Below are 15,542 nucleotides of genomic sequence, written 5' to 3' on the forward strand. Positions count from 1 at the left end.
GCATCCTCCTCCTCCTCCTCCTCCTCCTTCTCCTGCTCACTCACTCACGTTTTGCAGAGTGGTCCCGCTGTCTTGAAAAATCCTAACAAGAATACAAGAGATAAATGGAAATTCATCCTCCCGCGAGTTCCAAATAAGAGAGACACGATCGATGTTACGGTCCATCGTGGTCCGCATAAATATCTCACGAGTAACCGCGCGAAAGATAGACTTTGGAATATTTCTCGTCAGATTTCGCTGGACTCCACCGTAAAACGCGAGCGAGCCCCGATCGGAAGTGCATTTCGCGATCGTTGGCGGCGCGCAATCCGCAAACGTGGCAGTAAAATCGTACACATCGCGAGGCGGATACGTGCGCGCGTCCGATATGGCGTGACATCGCGACTGATCTGAACTCAATTGTATTCGCGAATCTGTTCTCCTGACGAGGATGGCCGGGCAACCATCATCGAGCCGCGAGTGAGATAAAAAATGATATTGGGTTGACATGGTTCATGCCGATTTTTTTAGCGAAACTCGGACGCGAAACTTTACAGTAAGAATTAATACTAAGTTCCGTGTTTGAATTTCGCGAAAAAATCGACGTGGCTCTTTCTGTAATGCAAAACTTTGCGTTGAGAATTAATGAATTTTTAATGAAATTTTAATTTCAAATATTAGTAATAAAGTTTTGTGTTTGAATTTCGGCAAAAAGAAATCGGCACGGACTTTTCGGTCAATATATACATATATTGAGATTCATCTTTGTATTATTAATCCTATATTATTGATATTATTAATCCTATATTATTATTGTTCAAGATCCAGTTATAATTTAAGAATTGTTTCTTGTAATGTATAAGATTTTATTTCTGTATTATTTATTTAATCTATTATGTTAACGAATTTTGTCGTTTATCCAACGAAAGTTCGAGACATCAATCCGCTCAAGAAAAATCGGCTTTCTACTCAATGCACGCGAAACACACGAGCAAGTTAACGATCACTCCGTACGCATGTAAAGACCAAAGTGCAAATTTCCACACAGCGAGTTTCACGCGTTCTCGAGTTCAGGTGAAGAGTTGCCCGAGAGTACGAGACATATTTCGCAACCGCGAGCACAGTATGGATCTACACTCACACAGACATATCTTCAACTTGCGGACGAGGGGTTGCGCGTGAGGGGCAAGCTGCACTTGTCGGCGCCTGCGTTCGTCCTCGAGATCGAGGACACGATTCGGTCTTCTCAGCCATCGATCAGTCGGGCTGTCAACCGCTACGCGCGTCCACGATTAATTATTAATATCCTAGACATTAAAAAGACGTATTGCAGTCTGCTTCCGGTCACAATGACGTGCCGATCTATCGTGTCGCGGATAGATCCAGCTCGGAGGCCCTGACCGGGATTTAATCTCGTAAAAAGGAATAGAAAAGCTTGCGAGAAATGGGACGACTATGAAATCCGCGACGTCGTGACGTGACGTTGATTATTTCTGCAAGATGCGATCGGATACGTCACCCCCCCCCCCCGATCCGTCGTCGCGAATCTCATTACACGCATTTAATTAGCGAATTTTAACGGCTCGAGCCAATTTCGAGGAAGGATGGGAGAAAAACCAGAGGAAACAAAACAGTCACGGCGCCGCACAGTGGGCTAGAATCGCAAAAAGCTGGCCAAAAGTCGAATTTTTTCAACTCTTGGAAATCTGTGCATTTCGACCTTTTTTGATTCATGGATATCAGTATTTTCAAAAATGTGAATGGAGTTTCGTAGGAAAAATTTCCTTCCCATTAATCAACAATTAATAGGAGGCAACGCGTTAATGTTCCGAAAAACGAATTATGAATGAGTGTAGGCTATAGCTTACATTCTTGTATGCGGATGCAAGTAATTTTGCTTTTTACTCTATAAATAGAATTGAAACTCTTTTCCCAAACAGTTACAACCATTAAAAATGTTTGTTCATCAATTTGTGTTAATCTAAGTTTTTGGTTTCTTAAAATATAAGAAAGAAGTAAAGTTCAATATCATTTTTTTTAAATAGCTGTAAAAGGCTGTTTGGGATTCTTGTTTTATCATCTTGTGTAGGATTCAAACTAAGTATTTCCGTTTGAATTGTGCACACCAACGCACACCTTTGCGTTATATACAGGATGTTTCATTTTAATTTTCATGTCGTAATAACTCGAAAATTTGGCGTTTTGGTAAAAAATGTTTGAAATGAAAGTTGTAAGTTTTTAAGTGAAGCATTACATAGCAATACCAGTATGACCTTGATAGTGTTGTCAAGGTCATGTACAGATCACCGTGAAATTTTTAAATGCCGCGAAACGTACGACGCGGCGCGGTAGCGACTGTAACTTTCAAGCTTCATAACTTCGAAGTATTTAACGGATAAATACTTTGTTATAGTGTTCTGAAAAGCTCTTGAGGTAAGCTACAAAAATATCTAATGAAAACTGGAGGTTCCCATTTAAAACATTCAAGGTGACTTTTGCGTGACCTTGGCAACGCTATTCAAGGTCATACTAGTATTATTATCTAATACCTGATTTAAAACCCTATAACTTTTATTTGAAACATGTTTTTCTAAAACGTCATGTTTTCGAGTTATTACTTTTGGCCAGCTTTTTTCGAGTTTAGCCCACTGTGCGCCGTCCGTCATCTCGCGGATTGTCAATCGCGCTTGCATTTTTGCTAGCAAACGGGAGGATCGACGTCGACGGACACGGTTACAAAAGTATCTTTCATTTTTTTTAGCGGGAAATAGGTTTACTTTGTGCGGACGCTTCCTCTATATATATATATCTCTCTCTCTTCCCTCCGCTATTCGGGGCTAATTTACGTTACTGGGTTAGCTGTCGGATCCCAAGTTTTGACTAGCGAGTCAAACGCTTTGCCCTCTCCGACCCTCGTCAAGCGAGAAGAAACAAAAGGGAACGGATGCCTCAACAAAAGGGCGCCAGCCAACGCACGTTTGAGCTTGAAGCTCTCAAACAGGGAGTCTCATCGCTCGATGGATCAGCAGGGGGATTCGCGCTTTATTTCGACAAACGGAATTATTTATCGGAAAAACCGCTTCCGCGCGACTCTTGTTTGCGCGGCAAAAGCAGAATCAACGAAAACAGAACGGCGGATACTTGTCGCGCATCGGCGAAGCATTTCGCGCGCGCACGCGCATTAATTCAATTGCGCCCGGCGAAACCTGCCGAATGAAAACATTCACGCGCAATTCTCGCAAATACGAAACTATGAATTAACCAGGCAATAGAATATGCGCCGCCGCGCATTATTCATGCCGATCGCCGTCCGCGAGATCATCCGCGGGTTGTCTGCTGAAAACCCCTGGGGATCGGCGCGTTTCATCCCCACGGAGATACCGTAATTGCTAATTAATTAATCGTGACGACCGAATGCAGTCCACCGAATGCACTTCTCTGACAATTTCGAATCGTCGATTCGAGATCGCCTACGAACAAAGTTCTGCCATTATAGTCGTCATCCGCGAAATGATCTGTAGGTGAAACGGTCGGCAGATAACTAAGTTTAAGTGAATATCGTTTCCATGTAAATCCCACTTTGTTTTATGCTTTACGTGATTCCATCGCTCAGGCGCGAAATATTGCGTCAGACTATGCGTTAGAGACCGAGCTTGCGAGTGGGACGTTGAGATTCGACCGATCGAAATGATGTCTGACACATTCTGATCGGTCGAATCTCCATCTGCAAATTGAGATCTCAATTTTCGATGCACACAGGCTGATACGTACTTCGACGGGACTTTGCGAGAAAATAGAAGCGACACTCATCGCCGCGTCCGTCCGCTTCATTGCTCGTTATTTTTAGCGTGCAGTACGTCGGTGCATTTTCGGAGCGCGGCGGAATGATTATATAATATATAAACTCGGAGCGGAGGGACGAATCCGGCGCGTTATGAAGTCGGACGGATCGACTTTCGCGAGGATCGAAAACGTCGAGAATAAACGCGTCAAGTAATCTCCGGCGAAGCGGCCAACCGACAGCCGCGTATTTTAAGCTCATATTTGCGGGCATTTCGTGTATGTGCGCGTGTGTGTTCACATACATTATATATACGTATGTATGTATGTGTGCGCGCCAATATCGGTGTCGCAAAATAGCGACAACCGTTTTCCCGCGCTTTGTATCGATTTTCGAGCGTACACGTAGATACGTGACGCCGAAAGAGGGTGAAACGCTGCGTGTACGGAGGGTGGAACATAAGGAGACTCGCGTGTTCTGAATTTAGCGAGCGAATTTGTGAATATCAGCCGTTTGCCCTTCGCTTTGCACATTCCGGAATTGCGGCGCGCGATAATTGGACGGGAACGAACGCGACTGCCCTATGTAAATGTTGAAAAAAGTCGTTACGACGCCTGGCGCGATCCTGATGGTGGTTCAATTATGTGCAATTACGGCGAAACGGCATTTAGCAGTTACGCGTCATTACGCGCATTTGCGATTAACTTGTTTCCGATCGAGGCCGCGATGCGATTCGCGTTAGGAATGCATGGCGCGGCGTCGCCGTCTGAAGTTTCTGACAATAAAAACGCACTCGGGGGTGACGGGGGGATAATTTTCATGAATTTCCATGACCGGAACGCCGGAGTATTAACTAATTAAGGAGCGGCCGAGCCGACGCGATAAAACGGCTCCGCTATTATCAAAATTTACGCGGGAGGGTCTGACAACGTTGATGATGCACTTAAATAACGAGATACGGAGTTGTCGTGCCTAAGTTAATGGATAATTGTCTAGAAAATTGTCCAAGGCATATTTTAAAAAATAAGAGGGAAAGAGAGAAGAGAAAAAAGAGGAAGAGTAAGCACGTACTGGAGTTTCCAATCGAACTGATTGCAACGTGCTTGGAAAAAAATTGCCGTACTAATAGAAGGTTCTATTTAATTCTATCGATTAATATCGCATGCAATAATAACATACATTGATGTCAGAGTTTGATTAAAATATTAAAATATTTGATTAAAACATCATATAATACTTTTTACTTGTACGCTGCAAAACGTTCGCGTAAAAAAAACAAAACTTTGTAGTATTTGTTGAAGGCTTTATTCTATTAATAAATATTATATGCAATGTGAACGTACAATGACATCAAGATTTAATTAAAATATTATTATATCATGTAATATTTCGTACTTGTGTACCGCAAAATTTCCGTGTGAAATGATCGCGCGGCGGACAAGAGCGGACACATCTATACGCGCATTGTCGGGATTTCCGTGATCGATGTGACACTCGTCAAGCAAATTATTGTAGAATTAGGTCTGATTACACGCTGCCTTCTGCTACTGCGATCTCGCTGCGCCAAGTTTCCGCAGTGAACGATTAGCGGAATGGCTCTTGCCGGCGATGTGAGCTGTTATTGTCGCAACATATTGATTCTATCGTTGCCGAGAGGCGGCGTTGTGTTAACGTTAGCGGCGATAACGACCCCCCTCGCAAATCGCGACGTTAATCCGAATTGCGGCCGGGATCAGTCTGCTCGTATACTCGCTAAGTTTTAATGGGACTTTCCAATTGTATTCGGTTGATGGTTACCTGTTTGATAACGCGGCTGGTTCCGCGAATTTCAACGTGACAGCGCTGCTATATACGTGTATGCGTGTGGGTGATGTACAACTTTATGGTTGCACTTCCTATGGTTGTGCTTTGATGGTGAACGCAAGTAGAATGGCTTAATGACAAAAACGCTGGAAATTAATGTAATCCTTCTTTTGCGAGGTGAAGCGAAAGTCTGCGTTTTGGTGGTCAGCGAGAATAATGGCAAAGACACGATAAATTCGTGTGTGTATGTTGTAATCCTTTTCGCTGAAAAAGGAAAAGTGCACCTTGCCGGACCGCGCCGGGAGCTAATTTAACGGTAAAAATACAAGAAATTAACATAATCCATTCTCTCGCAAGGGGAAAAGAGAAATGCCGCAGTCACGCGGAATTTCTCCGACATTAGGATAACACAACTGCAACGAAATCGTGAAAAATTAAAACAACTGTTTCGTCAAAAAGAGAAAGAGAGAGAAAAAAAAACGATAAAGATTCACGTTTCCCTCTTTGCGTTTCGATTCGCGTCGCGGCTTTATTTAGCAGACGAGAACCGCTCGGCCGGAAATGATCCGCGCGGTTCTGCCCATTCTTCGCCTCTTCTCCCCTTTTTGTTCACGCGCGCGTCCACTACCCTGTGTCCGTCCACCCCGCGTATTTTGCACGCTCGATAACGCGTAAAACTGATGCGCCGACACTTTTGCCGTCGAGGTAAAAGCGCGCTCGGTCGAATACACGCTCCACGAATCGGCGACGACAACCTTTCCGAGAGAACCACCCCGACGGATGCCGACGCACTCCATCCCTGTCCGATTGGCTCTCTCGTTGCGTGCGAATTTGTCCTCGTGTCGTCAGAATCGATCGTTACAATCCGCGTCGCGGTTCATCGCCGTCTTTTCTTCCCGTTTGATACTTCCCGCCATTTTCGCGGGTGACTTTCAAGGCTCATCCGATCCCGCGTTGGTGATATGATTCGAAGGTTCGTTGCTCGAAGGGCCGACATTGTCGCCCTTTTATCCTCGTGTTCTCCTCCCCAGTTTTTCGAGTTTCACGCTGTAATGCAGTGTCAAAAACACTCCGGAGTGAAATTTCCGTCCTTTGTCACGCAAGCATGGACGTCACTCCCTCTTTGATTTCTCCGTTTTCTCTCGATTTATCCGCGCAATTTCTGATCGGCAAGGTGAGTCGGGGTTCATCACAAGTTTGACGGCAGCGTGATTTCCGGCGAGATAAGTGACGCGTTAGTTTTATTCTCATCAAAATATAAAGGAAGTCTGTCAGAAATTTTTCATGTCGAATGTAGAAAAAGTGTAAAGTAGCTTGCAGTGAACAGTTCTCCAATCACGCGGCGGCGAACGCGTTAAAGGGAATTGAGCGCGCGGCGCTCGCGTTCGCTCCGCTCCGAAATTACGATGGTGTTCCTGAAGCATCGCGATTAGTATTTATGACGATTTTCATAGGCAATGAAAGGCAAAGCCGAAGCGGGACGACTGTTCAATGAAAATGGGCAGTTGCGATCGCGATGATTACGGTGTGCGCGACCATTATTCAGGAATCAGCACGCATCTCCGGATTTGCGGGCTTGCCGCTTGCGATACGTAATTTCGCGACAATTTCTCGTTTTCCTCTAGAACGAGCTTCGTGACCGATCGATGCAGCCTTTATGATGGCACGTTTCGATGCTCTTGTTGTACGCGAAATTGTCTCGGCGACAATGTGCGATATTAGGCCCTGCGTGCACTTCAGCGCCTGACGTCTCGTTCCGGGTCAGCGGCTTGTGATTCCTGTTTAATGACGTCAGTTCCTGAGGGGGTTTTATCTCCGAAGAAGCCCGCTTAATAGTGACGCCGAATCACGACGCTACCGAGAGAAGAGTGGAAACCGTCCGCTCTGGTCTCTGCTCGATAATTATTAAAGATAATTAAAGATACCGTCATCATAATTCCATCAAAGCGAAATACCGTAAAGGAGCGCATTTTTTTGCAGGCCATTAAAAGCGCGACATCCTCGCACATTCAATCGCCGTCCGATTGCCGTGACAAAGGACGAAATTAAGTTCGCCCTTTCTCGATCTTCGTCGTCGCGGAGATTTCTGGCTGGCTGGCGCGCGACGTCGTCATTTAAAGTTGCCTACTTTCCTTCCGCACGAGAACGCGCCGAGGATCCGCCGGCGGATATTGGACTCGCGATATTTTCGTTCGGAAAACTTCGGAAAGTGAATATATCTTTCACTGGAAAGAAAAGTCCGCGCGCGAGTCCTTCTACCTATCCATCCGTTCATCTGTCCGTGACAGAATTCGGCGAATTTGGAAAATGATGACGGCGCATTTGCCAACTTCGTATTCTCGGATTAGCGAGAGCGCGCCGCTCATATCGCGCTAATATCACGCGCAACTTTGCGCGCATTAGAACTCGTTCATATTTGAGCGGGACGCGCGCAGCGTGCACCATCGGGGGTGCATTAAGGCCGCCCGCCATGTTGCCCGCGCGTTCGCGCTCGCTTTTCCCCGCCGATGCGAACAAACGCGAGCAAAATGAGATCGAGAAAACCCGGCGTGGGTGAACTAAAAGCATTTTCAGTGTTCCGAACAGTATTAATTCGCTCACAACTGTACACGCTTGTTTTCCGTGCACCATGGGGGAGGGTTTAACACACGCACGTCGAAAGGCCTTTACGAGAGAATAGAAAGGGCTAATAATAACCAGCATGGCGGAAAAATATTGTTATTATGATCGCGAGATCCGTTTTTGCTTTCGAAGCAAAGAAATTCTCGCCTCCTTTCTTCCTTTCGTCGACCCGCGCGGAATCGACCGATCGCAATAAATCACGATTAATCCGTGGTGCACCCGTGGCGATACGTTCCTTCCCCTTTTCGGAATACCAAAAGAGCGACACGCCAGGCGCGCGATCGCCACGAGATCCTTAAAAGATTCCTCGTTTCGGAAAAACGCCGGAGGAAAAAAACCAAGAGGGCTCGCGCGGGCGGCTCACATAACGCTCGTAAATCGCGGTTTATGAGCTTCGCTCCGGGCTTCTGTCCCTTCCGCTTCTTGTCTTTTTCTAACTTTCTTCTGCGCGGAAGGCTCGAGTCGGATCCATTCCAAGCTCGACGCAAAGAGAAACTCAAAGAAGGGTTCAAACAAAAACTCAAAGGAAGGTTTAAAAAAAAGTTCCCAACGAAGGCTCAAACGAAAGCTCGCAAAAGGCCCAAACGAAGGCTCAAAGGAAATCTTAACGGAAAATTAAAAACGAAGGCTCAAACAAAGCCTCAAAGAAGGTTCAAACGAAGACTCAGAGAAAGTCACAAAGGTGCGCCGGGAAGTATAAATTCGATTTCTAAAGCTGCATTCTCATTGTGGGCGTCGTCGACCGTGCTGCACCGCGTCATACGTACGTATGAGCCGCGCGTGTACGTTTACCCGAACACAATATTTGCGTAGCGCCGGTCTTTGAGGGTGCAACACAATGGTCCTCGTCCAAAGAGGCGACTTGCGCGCGCGACGCAGTCTCCAAGCAGAATTAATTCGTCGTCCTTTACAGTAATGATCGTCGGAGGCGTGCCGTGCATAATTCATCCCGGAGTCCCGGACTGGTCCTGAAATCATTTCTGCCGGCGCGGAATCATTTTAGATTGTATCACGAGCGCGACCGAATTGAATGCGAGCCGCGTCTTCAAAGATCGGCGCTTTCAATGAGACTCTCGTCGCGGATGCGACTAATTGAATTGGATTTCGATAATGCCGATCCATTGACGCACGCGCTACTATCATTATTAAGGCTTTCGACGACTTTTTGAATTTCGGGCAGCGAGCTTTCCTTTTCTTTTCCTTTTTTTGAGGAAACCAGATTTCTCTTGTCACGAGAGTGTCGAAGATGATTGGCGCGCGCCGCCGGCGGCTTTCAATTTTTTATGCTACTACTCTTTGTACAGAGATTGCGCTGGAACTTGTCTTGGTTCCTTCACTTCAAAACTTATCCTATTAATTCTCTCGGGCGCCAGAAAGCAATTACTTTTATTCCCACTGTACTCTCTACGGAACGGCGGATCCTCTTAACGAGACACTTTTAACTTTAATTGGAATTGTCCGGACTATTCATATTTATTTACCTATTCATCCTTGTTCTATATCTGTAATAAAGACGAATTGTATATACATTGCCATCTGAAAATGGCAGAAAACAGCGGCGCATCTTGCGAATTGATACCGGAAACAACAAAACGGAATGTATAAAAATTAATTCACCGTAATCTACCGTGCGGCAATAATAATAATAACCGTGTATTAATTAATTGACCTGGGTGGCGAACGAGCTTTCTCCGAGCACTTGAAATAAAACACCAGGTGGCATTTGCCCCTCTACGTCAGCGCGCCATTATCGCCATTATTGAACGTAGAATGAGCTCGTTCGTCCTCCCGTCCTCCTTCCTTCCCTGCTGCTTCCTGGTACTCGACCAAATTTCCCCGCTGCTTATTTCGCGCCGTGTTAACGGGAAAATAACAGGGAGAAATAATGAAGAGAACGCTGGCGCAGATTTTCTCTCGCGATCGTTTTTCCCCGGTCGACTTTAATGGAGAACGGCGAGAGAGAGAGAAAGCAGGAGATAAAAAGAGAGAGAAAGGATGCGTGCGCGCGCGAGATTATTTGCGAAACAGTCTCGGAGAGCAGGAATCTCGTTATGGTGTTTCTGGAGCAACACTTCGTTATCCTCTTGAACCGGACTCTCGGTCACGTATTTTCATTCGTCTTTCACTTAATTATTCCCCTTTCTCCCTTCCCACCCCTGCTCCTCCCCTGCGCCATCCAATCTGCAACGTTCATAAAAACTAAAGGTTCTCCAGAGATGCTGTTCATTAACGGGATTAATCTCTTTATCGCTTATCGCGTGCGAGGCACTCGAGCGACACACCGTTTACCCTCAATTCTAACACTCCCTTCCCCTCGACGAACGGAGACGAGCGGAGTCGCTTGGAATAACGTCTCGTCGTTGCAAATTGCAACTCGGGAGGAAAATTATCTGCGGACGCGCGACAACCCTCGCCGGGGACTTATTTCCGGTTAACTGGAGCCGCGAGAACTACAGAAAGGGGAGAAGGTTGCGCGAGGATAACTGGCATCGCTCGCGCGGATTTTGCACCCCTTATCGCGTCACGCCTCGTTACTACCCGGCAAAAGTGGATGAGCCGTAATCTCGCGCTGCAAGAAAACGTGTCCCGCTCTCCACTCCCACCCCCTCCCACTCGGGAGCAGCCTCTTTGACGCTGCAGGTGTCATCCCGCGCGAAGATAATGCCTCCATCCTCCTTTCTCCCGCCCGTGCCCCCTGACATCTCCGACGACGCTCGGTCTCGAGCTCGCTCGGGACCGTCAACCCTTATTCTCGCCGTGAATTCGCTCGCGCGTTATTTATTTAACGGCGAGCAATGCAAGCGAGGACGATAAATGTGAAAGAAATCGTCGTGGGAGCTTGGAGTTTGGGATTTCCACGGGATTTTTCACAAAAACGAAGCATTAGCGAGGGGGCTCAAGGCGTGATACTTTTGCATTATAACACCTTTATTAAAACTCAGGGTGGTGCCTTTAGAAAAGGAATCTCCCTTTTATCTCTCCTCGCGTTCTCGCGTTCTCTCCTTCTATCGGCCGCTGTTATTTTCCCGTGTACACATTGTTTTATCCCCGTCTCATTACGAGGGAAATTCTATACTCATGAGACGCGAAAAAGGGACCACCCTTGTCTCTGATGCGGCGTCTCTCTTTCTCTCACTGTGAGGCTGCGCTGAATGTCGTCACATCCACAGGTGGTACCGAGCGCGAGTATTCATTACGACATTTTCCAGGGTGGAGGTATCACTTCATCGTACATACAGGTTACCGAAACAACATCCTCTTTTACTTACCCCCATATAAATCTTATTACGCTCCCTCTTCCCGTCGCGCCGGAAGACGAGTGCTCGAAAAATCCTACAATTGCAAATTGCGCGAGCACGGGCAGCTTGGTCCGTCCACAATTATCGTCTTGAGAAAGATCGTCGCAATGATGATCCCCCTTTGCAAAATCGCGTACCGAAATTCCTTAAACAAATCATCGAGAAGCCATTCTGGAGAACTAAGAAAGTCTCTCACGCTGACGTGCAACGAGTTGCGAATGTTTCACAAGGAGATTAAAACCGAGAGCAAAGAGGAAGCGAAGATGAAAATCTGATATTCAGATAGAAAAACAGAGAGTGAGAAAGAGTGAACACGCGCGCGCGCGCGCACGTACAAATGTAGAGAAAGCCTTTTAAATCGGGTTCAAGAGGAATCGCCGTTTACAGTCGAGCCCATTCGATGTTGCAGGCATGATCACATCGAGTGGCGTGAGGCATCGTCTGAGCGGGGGTTCCGCTTCCGCCCTGAGCTACACGGGGGAGAAGTACCGCGATGGCAGGAGCGGGAGAGCGGACGACGGGAGGGTCGGCATACGGGAGAAGGAGGATGACACCAAGAGCGTGGAGAACGTGTCCAGGGGAGTTTTATCTTCTAGGCAGAGCATCCTGGACCTCGTCAGCGGTAAATTCATGGGCCGACACACACCCACCTACCACTACTACCAGCAGCAGCAGCAGCAGGTTGGTTCACCGCGCGATAGAGCGCGGAAAATATTTCGGTAAATATTCACTTATGGTCAGCACCCGCAAATGTCAATGACCTTGACATATGTTATAGAGGTAACCTTTCTGAGTAACAGGCAACAAGTTTTAGCCGTCGCTCACTGTTCATTAAAAAGTTATTAACAAAATAAATCTTACAAATTATACGTAATTATTGGACACCATGTACATGGTAAGGATTTTCATTAAATTTATATTGTCAAGGACATACCCTTTGACTACAATTATTGGCGGAACACACGGTATCGGGCATAAACTACTAATGTGTATGTAAAATAGTACATGTACGAACAAAGGAAAATCATTTAAAACAGTGAATCATTAATATATTTTTTTATTAAAGCAGAGAATAGTTGGTATAGGAGAGTTGTAAATGAGGAACAGTCGTGTTTATCTATGACGTAGTAATCTATTCGACATTCCAAGTTTTTATTTATCGTAGTTCAAAGATTTTCTCTAAAGGACCTTACTTAAAAACTTAGGTTAGGTTAGGTTAGGTTAGGTTAAAGCAGAGAATACTTTGTACTTATATTAAAACAAACTATTCTAAATATTAACGATTCACTGCTTTAAATGACTTTCCTTCCTTCGTTCATATACATATTCGTCGTTTATGTCTTTGAATATTCAAAATAACTACTACATTTTCGAAACTTCTTTTGTTAATAACTTTTTAATAAACAACGATCGACGACTAAAACCTAGTGCGGGTTATTCGAGAAAGTGACCTTTGTAATATATGTCAATATCATGTTCTTGCTTCGCGTGGACAGCTGAAAAGTCGTGCGAAATCATTAAACTTTTTTTGTTAATAACTTTTTAATAAACAACGAGCGACGGCTAAAACTTGCAGAAGGTTACTTAGAATGATGACCTCTATAACATATGTCAAGGTCATTGACATTTGCGGGTGCTGACCATAAGTGAATATTTACCAATATTTCTTTGGGGGTTGCTCGCCGGGAAAATGGTCACAGACGAGTGAACGAAGAAGTTTCGGGAAGGAGGAGGGCCAACTCACCTCGTTCGATATTGGTCTTTAGATATTTCCCCAGTGAAAAGCATATCTGCTCCTTCGCGAGTGACCACTCGAGTCGTTATCGCTTTCACGTTGAAAGTAACGTTGCGGGGATGCGGTCGAGAAGGGTGCGCGAAAAATTACGCGTCCCGCCCTCCATTATTCTATTTCTCACCTAACGCGTTGCAATGGCTGTTCTTTTTACCGAGGGATGTCGGGGTTTTTAATCCTTCCGTTCCGTTTTTAGACGACGTGTCTTGAGTTGTACTCCTGTCGAGATTTCTTAACGCCACTGCGTTTTCGAGAAACATTGCGGAGTCAGTGCAGAAACTTGGTTTCGAGATAAAAAATTCGTCGTGCCTGCAAACGTCGTACTCTTCTCAACGAAATTTTCCTCGGGAATGCAGTTATCACTGATAAAGTTACATTGTCACATAACTGAGGACGACAGAGCGCTATAAAATGGACACAGTGGAACAGAACGAGAAGACAGAGGGGAAATTCTTCCAACTAGACTGCGTTAACCAACCCTCTAAACGCCTCAGTTGGGATTGTAGCAACAAAATAACCGTATCGCACCTGCTCCTCGTTGAAAAAGCGCTGTGCATGCGGACGGGTTTGCCGCGGCAAACTCGCACGAACGCGCGTGTTTAATTCCAAACTATTCGATGTGAAAAAAAAAGAGAGAGAAAGAAAAGAAGAGAGAGAAAGACAGACAGAGAAATTTTGCAACAACAATTTCGCGAGCGGGTAACAGAACGCTCGGCACGTTCGTTTCACTGTGTACGACAGCAACCGCATAGAAGCCATCCCTCGATGGTTCGGATATTGTAGAGAAACCCGAATAAACCGGTTGCGGGTACGCGCGACCAGAAAATCTCCGGGGAGCGAAAAACAACCGAACTGGTTACGGCGCATTTCCCCCGCGCGCACATTCATACGTGCGTGCAGTATTTTATTTAACCGTCAAATAAAACGTAATGGATATAGTAATCAACAGTGGCGCTCTGCCGAGTCACGAGAAACGATGATGATTTGCCAATGAAAAGTGATTCCCCGATCGCAACGCGATCGCGATTAATCGCGTCCATCAATCTACCTAATTTTCCCTCTCCTCCATATTTAATCTCCCCTCTCTCCCTGAAAAAATTAAAAGCGGAAATCGGCCGCTCTGGTCGTTCCAATTTTAACGTACACACACATGCACACCCGATTTACATGCATCAAAATGACACACACGTAAGTGCGTTACTTACAAATCACACGACTAAAAATGCATTACACAACACCGCATCAGATTTAAGCAAAAGTAGACAGATCAGCGTCACGAAAAACGTTATTGCGAGCGTGCTTAGGATAACACCCCCTTCGCCCATCTCTCTTCCTGCGCCCAGTCTACTTCTCGCAACACGTTTCACATCCTAATTGGTGCAGGTGTACTCTGTGTCGCAGCGATACTTCAGCTCGTCACGTGATTCGCTCTCGGGGGCATACGTAAACCGGGGGGCGAGCGAGCTCGACCTGAGCCGCAAGCCGCGGCGGAGGGACCACCTGAGGGGTAGATTCAAGCTGCCGTACACGGTCAGGGGTGACCAGTCGCACCTGCACACCCCGGCGTCGGTCAATCATCTCAGCAACAGCAGCTGCAACGGCACCGAGACGTGAGTAACCGATCGATGCTTGAACGATCGATCGAGCCGATCGGCACCTCGGGCACCCCGCGTCGGCCGCAAATTCCACCCTCGGTCATCGGAGAGGAAACGGATATTCGTGGAAAAATTCAATTTGATGCTAATCTCGCGTCTTACGGGATGGAAAAGAAGTTTCGATGAGGCGGATGGAAGGGGGAGGGAACGGTCAAATCCGCGATGAGGATCCGCGAAGATGGATGCAGCGGCGAGATCTGCGTGGCGCGAAGGCAATCATAAATATTCAAGCGACTTCTCGGAGGCTCGGTTAATCTCGCGATGGTGTCTCTCGCGCGTTCCTCGAGATCGCTTAATTGCGCCCGGGACTTTCTTAAGTAAAAATATTTTCGCGAGGCGCGAACATGGAGGAGAGGAAACGAACGGCGAGCTCGAGAGAGCTCTTCTCGCGTAAACAGCGGCGGGCGCCTCACGAAAAATTTGATTAACCCGCCGCGGTATGCAAAACACGCGAGAGATTGCATCGCGAGTTTTCCGATTTTTCTTCCTTTTCTTTTTCGTTAACGCTCGAGCACTATCATAGCACCGATTTTTCATAACGTCGACGTGGCGCGCGGAAAATGGTGTAGAAAAATAATGGTAATGAAATTATCGTTATTGGCAGGGAGGAA

The 15,542-nt window shown here is 46.3% G+C and overlaps 1 protein-coding gene across 1 annotated transcript in view; it reads left to right on the top strand.

Moving 5' to 3' along the window:
- Positions 1–15,542, top strand: part of LOC105280865 — a 190,461-nt gene that overhangs the window by 81,452 nt on the left and 93,467 nt on the right. The window contains exons 4-5 of the mRNA XM_026973194.1: positions 11,894–12,165; positions 14,660–14,886. Of these exons, the coding sequence (XP_026828995.1) occupies positions 11,894–12,165; positions 14,660–14,886 (499 nt within the window). The remainder of the gene's footprint in view (positions 1–11,893; positions 12,166–14,659; positions 14,887–15,542) is intronic.

The sequence above is a fragment of the Ooceraea biroi genome, chromosome 1 (genome assembly GCF_003672135.1).
Source record: "Ooceraea biroi isolate clonal line C1 chromosome 1, Obir_v5.4, whole genome shotgun sequence".
In the NCBI taxonomy this organism is placed as follows: domain Eukaryota; kingdom Metazoa; phylum Arthropoda; class Insecta; order Hymenoptera; family Formicidae; genus Ooceraea; species Ooceraea biroi.